Source organism: Triticum aestivum, chromosome 5D (genome assembly GCF_018294505.1).
Source record: "Triticum aestivum cultivar Chinese Spring chromosome 5D, IWGSC CS RefSeq v2.1, whole genome shotgun sequence".
In the NCBI taxonomy this organism is placed as follows: domain Eukaryota; kingdom Viridiplantae; phylum Streptophyta; class Magnoliopsida; order Poales; family Poaceae; genus Triticum; species Triticum aestivum.
This window is the reverse complement of record NC_057808.1, coordinates 458,601,367-458,609,179: the sequence shown is the minus strand read 5'-3', so window position 1 is coordinate 458,609,179 and position 7,813 is coordinate 458,601,367. Positions and strand designations below refer to the sequence as shown.

Below are 7,813 nucleotides of genomic sequence, written 5' to 3'. Positions count from 1 at the left end.
TACTACACACCATATACATCCAGAGTGTGTTTATCAGGTGATGGGTGGCCAAGAAAGTTGTGAAGTCAAGTTGTTCAATAGGACATGTAGATGTGGGAAATGGAAGTTGAGTGGAGTCCTCGGTTGCCATGCTTGTGCTGTAATATAGAGGGTGAATCACCGTCAACCCTGATGGCCTGCAAGACACACATGGTAGTGTAGCACCTTCGGGTAAGTATCCCAAAAGCGTCAAGCAAAACACACTAGAAGAGCTGTCCTTAAAAGAGAAATTGATTAAAAGCAAGAGATTGTATTTTCGCACAAATTTAAAGAGCTATTTAGAAGTAGCAAACATAGTGTAAAAATGTATAACAACGATGAAAATAGAGGCATGGGGCATAGTACTTTCACTTGCGCAGGCATCACGTTCTAAATACTCGTCCCCTAGGGTCATTCGGTGTGTTTGATATTAGTTGTGAATCATCATCATATGTTGCCTGCAATTTCTGAAGTGTTTGGCCAGGCAAAAAGAAAACATGCGCAGGGTCCTTCTATTTTCTTCCCCGTAATTGTGCCCTAAACTTGTGTAATTTGTTCACTTCATAAATAATTTATGCTCCACCATATTTCTTTTCAGCCACATTTGATTGGCAACACGACAGTTTATGCTTGTACTAGCTTGTTCCTGGTTAAAATATTAAGCTACCAGAATTTGGAAACAAGGCACCAGTAAACAGATTTACATATATAAGGCTATATAAACTTTCTTGCAGCAGCAACTCAGATGCGGCGGAGAGATGCCAGTCTCCTCTCCAGATCATCAACTTCAGCGGCATTAGGTTCAGGCGCCACATTTTTCGCTGGAGCCGCATTCCTGATAGCATGACATTTCCATCAGGTAAAAGGCGAACAGATATACAGAGGCCCAGAAAAAAAGAACACGGTCTGCTCATCTGTTGAGATGGACATTTTAGCTATGATTGTGGGGGAAGAAATGATTGTATACCGTGCTTGGTTGTTCTCGGCTTTCTTGTTACTGGCTCCAATACGGCCTTTAGGTGCAGAAGACAGCTGCAGTATCACGAATGCGTCAAAATCAGCATTTAGAATTAAGATTCAGCACGCTGGTAGTGTAGAATGAACAGGCGTATTTACCTGAGAAGCCACATCAACACCAATCTCATCCAGAACCTGCATCGAGGGCAGAGGGATATATCACATATCATGAAACAGTTAGCAATGAGGGGATCCGTTTGGTAGCAAACATGTAAGAAAGTTAGCTTTGCCAGGCAGCTAACAACCGTGCCAAAAATGCTTGCCCACCAGGGAGCCAAAACGCTCTCCCTCGTCAAAATGCAGAATATAATTAGCATTTTACCTGGTTCGTGAGCTCTTCTGTTTCCTCTTCAGCCTCATCCTTATCTAGTGTTTCATCGATGGCATCAGACATCATCTCAAGCTGCATGGAAATAGTTGATCTTAATTTTCAGAAGAAAAAAAACAATTTAAAGGGATCTTGGCAATAAGTTATTGATCTCAAGCTGACAGCTTGAACATTTCTTTGAATACATCTGTAAGAACAGTGACATATCTGACCGAACTGACAAATAAGTTATAAAGACACTGAAACAGCTAACCTGATTCATATAATATATATACATAGCTAATGTGTGTACAAAATTACATAAGGAATTCTCAGAACACATGGATATGGAGTGAGCAATTTGAGTCCACAATAAATAGGATGGATCGTCCACAGAAAACAATGATTGCTGTACAATAAATAGGATGAAACAACTAATTATTTTAAGATGTTGTACTGATTCATACTACTTCATAAGAATATCTGAAACAGCACAATGGAGGGAAACATAGTCAATCTGCGTACAAATTTACAAAACGAACTCTCAGAACAGATGAATATGGAGTGGATGCGCTAAAAATTTGAGTGGATGATATCTCAGAATGCTCATACAGTGTAGATCACGAGAAATCCACAGTAAATACAACAAATGGATGAATCATCCCCACGCAACAATGATTGCATCTGGTCTGTACTCCCTGATCTAGTTTATTCATATGTGCTAAGCAAGTAATAACTAACCAACAAACACATCTGCATAATGTGATATATCTAAAAATATCCACTTAACACTACAGGCATGTCGAAAATTTTATTACCATCATGGCTAACTCGTACATATCTATATAATGCGATATAACTAAGCATCTGCACTTAACACCACAATAAACAATTAAAGAGTGTCCAAAATGCTATTACCGTCATGTCCAATTGAGATGATTGCTTCTGGAATTCTCTCATCTGCTTCATCTGCTTCGTTGGTTCCATTTGCTGAAACAAAAAATAATAAATTGCACCAACCATCTCAGGATACACAGTTCACAAATAAGTTGACAGGAAAAGACTGACTAGAGATTGGAAAAGGTCGATAGTTAATGAACAGCCAACCAACCATGGCTGTCTTTCGTCATACCTTATTCATTGCTGCCATCGCTTTGCTTGCGCCTTTCATTCCAGCAGATATTGAAGTTCCAGCATACATTGCCTTAAACAAATAGATAGTTCACACACAGTAGTAAGTGTATTTTGTCCATGCTCAAAATTTGCAGTTGTATAAATCAAACTGAAAGCTAGGCATACCTGTGTGTGAGTAGCTACTCCACGTATCTGCGCCCGTGTACCTTGTAAATTGACGATTTGTTGCCTAAGCCTGACTAGTTGCCGGGCTAGAATTTTGGTTGCAGCCTATAGCAATACAGAACACGTATTGTAAGACATCAATAAGAAAATTGTTATGGATTAGGGATCTTACACAAAATCTTAGGATACTTACCTCATTTCCAGTCTTGGCAGTCTTCTTGATCTCAGCAACCAGCTTCTTCTCCTGGAATGGTACCACTGCGGCGTTAGGAAACCAAACAATACAATACACACAAGCCATTGCAGAGTGGTAAGTGGAACTACCATAATGATACAGTAATAATAAATAAAGATGCAAAGTGATGCTGCTGTTTCACACCCTTTCTGGACTAAACTGCTGTCCTTTCCACTCCTAGAGCATGAGGGTATGGCAGCACAAGATGGCATGAAGACCTCTAGGAGTTTGAGGCACCTCACGGCCTCGATAAAAGTGTGTATAAGCATTTCAGTTGCAAAAATAACAATATTTTAGCACACTTTTCACTTGGTTTAAAACAATTTTATCAAGAAAACCAAAACATAAATTTAAGTGCAAGGTCCAAAATGAAGTATCAACTGCAATATGGCACTGATCAGATTTGCAGTTTGTTGCTTTAATTCCTGAACAAAGATCCAAAAACATATAATAGTGAGCTATTTTCTAGAAAAGTTGTTTTTGGTACTATCCAAAAACATCTCTGGAGCAAACCTGCTGTCTGGTCCATTGCACGCCAGAAACATAATAATAGAATAATATCAACAGTGGCAGGGCTACCTAATCTCAACCGAGTCAGTATTGCCTCTATTGTGTGGTGGGGGCCTGACATACATTCTATTCTACTTCAGTATGGCAGTGGAACTACTATCACACTCGTAGAAGAAAAAAATCCTATGTGCTCCAAGACGGTAGCATATTGTTTGTATTAAAATCAGTTATTCATACTATGTGAGAACAGTGGATTCAACCCAACCAAGCAACTTTGTGAAATCTGCCCATTGTTTGCCTTGTAGAAAGAAAAAGAAAAGGCCCTTCACTTACTACATACCTCCATTTGCAGGGAGCCAATCTCTCGCTCAACTCCTAAAATATGCAAAAGGAGAGAAATGGTGTCAGAAATTAGCACATTGCCAGCTACATTTTTCTTCAAGAGCTGATACTTAAGCTAGTATCGCTGTCGGTTGCAATCTTATTCAGTGAAACTCTGTTACATGATACATCATCAATTGCCTTAAAAAAGACACTGATTTCTGAAACTTGTGCAGGTTTGCTGTCAATATAGCACATGTTCAAATATCTCACATACATCACAAATTCACAATAACATTGCTGAATCGGTGGTATTTAAGCCATGTATGTTATGGACCAATAAGAACTGAAGGGAAAGCCTGGGCCAAGTTGACAGAACACCGGAAGGAAAAGAAGAGGAGATTTTGCTCTCACCTCTTGTGGCGACTGACATCTCTCGCTTGCTCGTCCTGAGAGCCTCTGCAGGTGACAAAAGCATCACGCCATTAGTTCGCGACACCAAACTCCACACTGCCAGTTAATTCACAGTTTGCACGCCCATGAATTCAGTGATTTTCTCCACTCCGACACCCAGAACATTCTCGATTTATCGTCCATCCACACAAGCGCTAGGTCACCCTAAAACCCTACCCATCGAAGAACCGGGGATAAAAAAAATCCGGTTCAAGAAGGCCGAAATCCAGCAAAGATCTCGCCTTTGGATCACAGAAACGCCCGCAGCACCGAGTCCCGGGCCGCGGATCAGGCCAAATCGGCGGGACGGGGAGGGGGGACAAATCGAGGCGAGGCTAGAACCCCGCTAGAATCGCCGAAACCCCCCAATCTAAACCAAAAGAACAACGCGAATCCAGGAACTGGGCCGTACCTTTGGGGTCGACCTTCTTCTTGAAGATGTTCATGGCCGCTCCTGCTGGATCGCTCGAGCGCAGGGAAAACCTAGCTCTCTCTCTCTCTCTCTCTCTAACAGATTTGGGGAAAATGGCAAGTGCAGAGCGGAGTAGAGAGAGAGAGAGAGAGAGATCCTCTTTTTTCCCCTCTGTTTGTGCGAGCGAGGTATGACGGCGCCGAGCCCAACCGGCACTTCACAGGCTTTTTGGGCTTTTTGGTAGTAGCCGTTGCAGCGTTGAACAGAATGCCTAATTCTGGGGACACCGGTGCGGTCGGGCTTCTCCCATGACAAGTGGGTCCGGAGGGAGTGCGGGCCAGCTCCGTCAGTTGGGTGGTTCGGCTGTGTCGGCAGCGGCTGTGCGTGCGGATAGACACGCGGCACGGGAGGAGCGCCCTGGGGCACCACGTCCCACTTCTCCCTGTCTGCCGGTCTTTCCTTTTCAATTTTTACTCATTTATTTATTATTCGTTCTTTCTAGTATTATATTTCTTTTTCTCTTTTATTTATTTTCTCTCGGAAGCTGATTTTACGGTTGTTCCCAATATCATGCCTGGATAAAAATTTCGGAAATTTATTCCCTTCCATTCTGGGAGAGATTTACTCATTCTTTTTATGGAAATAAATAATTGCAGTGTAAAATGCCTCTCTCAGAAGCAATTATGTCACCGCGTATCTTTTCTCTTTAGGAATTCTGGAGAGAGAGAGATCCTTTGAGGCTAGCCTTTTTGAGGGGATTTGGATCATTTGCACCACTTTATATGGGGTTTCATGATTTGCCTTCTCTCAATGGCGAGTGGCCCCGGCCCCACCCGTCAAACTTTATATGGGGCAAATGACTTTTTGGCGCCTTGTTAATATATGAACCTTGCTATGGGTATGATGGATTCTTGTCCAACACTCGTACGATTAGAGACAATCATAGGTAATTCAGTTTGTGGGCCATAGCATTTAGAGATGATTTGCTCTCTGGTCAGACGAGAAAGCATCGTACAGAGCAGTTTCGTTAATATATTGGTCCAAATGAATATTAAAATGGTACACATTCTAATAAAAAAAGACATGAAAAATGAAAAACATAACGTTTTAAGATGTATGAATAATCAATTTCTGAAAGACCCTCTTCAGCCCACCTTCGTTGCCATAATTTTTTTTAACACATTCATTGCCATGATTTTTTTTAACACATTCATTGCCATGATTTGAGGGCTTCTCTTTGAATGGGTTCACACATAATCTCTAGTGGGAATTGTAAAATAAATTGAAAGATGGTTTGTCATCCAAGTGTTGTTGGAGGGACTGGGGTGTCGTTGTCGGGGCACGTGGTCGCAAAAGAAAATTTTCTACCGCGCGAACCAGGAAAATATTGTGTAGATAGATCACGGAACTAGTTTTACCACTAGACGCACAGTCATGACAGCAGAAGAAGAGTTGGGAAGCGCGTCTCTGTCTCCTCCTCGCGGATCCCTCAAACATTTCATCGTAGTTCTCTCAAATGGTTCGTCACAACGACGCAGGTACATCCCTCTATGGTATCCGCGCGTGTAGGGAGGAATGACAGGCGGCAAACTACTATGCCCAATCACACGACGTGGCGTGGGCGGGAATGGCGACGGCGTCGTGGGACTAGTCGAACCCTTTTTAGGGTCTCCCCTCTAATTATATAGAGGTCACGGTAGGCTTAACACTTTAGCCACGTCAGGACTCTATGCCCAATTTCCACTCGGATCGAATCCAAATGGGGCCTTTCCCCTTAGGGGCACGGCCTATAGATAGGTTCATGGACACATGGACACAGCCTGAAACGATAGCTAGTAGCGGCTCCTAGCCAAACGTGTCAAGTCCCATGTGTGGGCAAAGTCATACTTGGTGAACCCTTACAATGTGTCATATGCAACTTTGCCTCACGGGATATGTTATCAAGTCAAGGTGGGTACGTTTCACCCTTGTTAGTGGCTCGACATCTCTTCTCGAATTTGTTATAAGATTCCTTAACACTTAAACCAAGTCGTATGGCCATGCTTTCGAATCTGATCACTTGAGAGGGCCCAAAGAAATATCTCCGAATTAAAGGGGCAAATCTCATCTTGGTCAACCATGTCCTGCAACATGTTTCACGACTAACCTGAAAGTTACCTTTACAACTACTCAGATACAAAGTGGTGTTTGATAGACCCTAAGTAAGTCAATTCATATCCCGAGTACATGTGAAGACCTCAAGTCTATGACATAACATATACATTGTACTTAAGACTAACATGTGATAATATCTCGCTGCGTCTCAACGTGAATATGTATGACTCGGTAATCCTCATCCCCGAGTCCATACTATCGGGTTAACATCTCTATACCCATAACTTGTGAAACATAGTCATCAACTGAATCATATACAAGTCGAATATGCCCGCATGATCTTATCAACTAGGAATCACTAGAACAATCATCATACAATATATAGTCACAAGCAAGTCACATACTTATTGATACATATCAATCATGATGTTCAAGAACAATTAATACAAATAACTCACAAAAAATAAGGAAATAACATCATCACGTAGTTGTCTCAAGGGCATATTTCTAACAATTGCTTAACTTGTGCATGCATGTGCTCTCGTCTACGACAACCATGGCTTTAATGGACAACTCAAAAAATAACTCAGGTAGGTATGTGGCAACACTGCAATGTCACGGGCATGGACCGTTTCTACACCCTCACAAATATCACCGTAGGAAATGGCGCCAAGATAGTCATTTGGGATTATGTGTGGGCAAATGGCCCGAGGCGGAAGGACATGGCACATTTGATGTCTATGCCATTTCCAAAAGAAAACACTGGACCTTCAAAAAAATGTCATAGACAATAAGACTGGGTTTGATCATATCATTGCAAGTTTGTCTTCAAGAGGATCACTTAGACACCATTTTATCATCGCAAGAATATACTTCTACCATTCATAAATATAAGATATTTTGGATATTTTAATATGGACTACGTATGGATTGAAATGAGTGAAACAAACACATCAACATGTATCTATATACATCCAATTCACACAAAAAAAAGAACTCCTTATATTTGTGAACGAATGGAGTATATTAGATTCATCATCGAATATATACGAAATCAACATCATTATATTGTGAACGAATGGAGTATATTAGACCCATCATCGAATATAAGATGTTTTGGATATTTCAACATGGATTACATATGGAT

The 7,813-nt window shown here is 41.4% G+C and overlaps 1 protein-coding gene across 1 annotated transcript; it reads right to left on the bottom strand.

The window, feature by feature from the left end:
• Window positions 1–649: 649 nt before the first annotated feature.
• Window positions 650–4,797, bottom strand: LOC123122735 (vacuolar protein sorting-associated protein 2 homolog 2). The gene is made up of 11 exons (XM_044543066.1): window positions 4,573–4,797; window positions 4,122–4,166; window positions 3,727–3,761; window positions 2,835–2,885; window positions 2,642–2,746; window positions 2,475–2,546; window positions 2,261–2,332; window positions 1,358–1,438; window positions 1,135–1,170; window positions 986–1,050; window positions 650–853 (listed from the first exon to the last, which is right to left on the bottom strand). The coding sequence occupies exons 1-11, from the start codon at window positions 4,604–4,606 to the stop codon at window positions 760–762; spliced, it is 690 nt and encodes a 229-aa protein (XP_044399001.1). The 5' UTR covers window positions 4,607–4,797; the 3' UTR covers window positions 650–759.
• Between the last annotated feature and the right edge of the window lie 3,016 nt (window positions 4,798–7,813).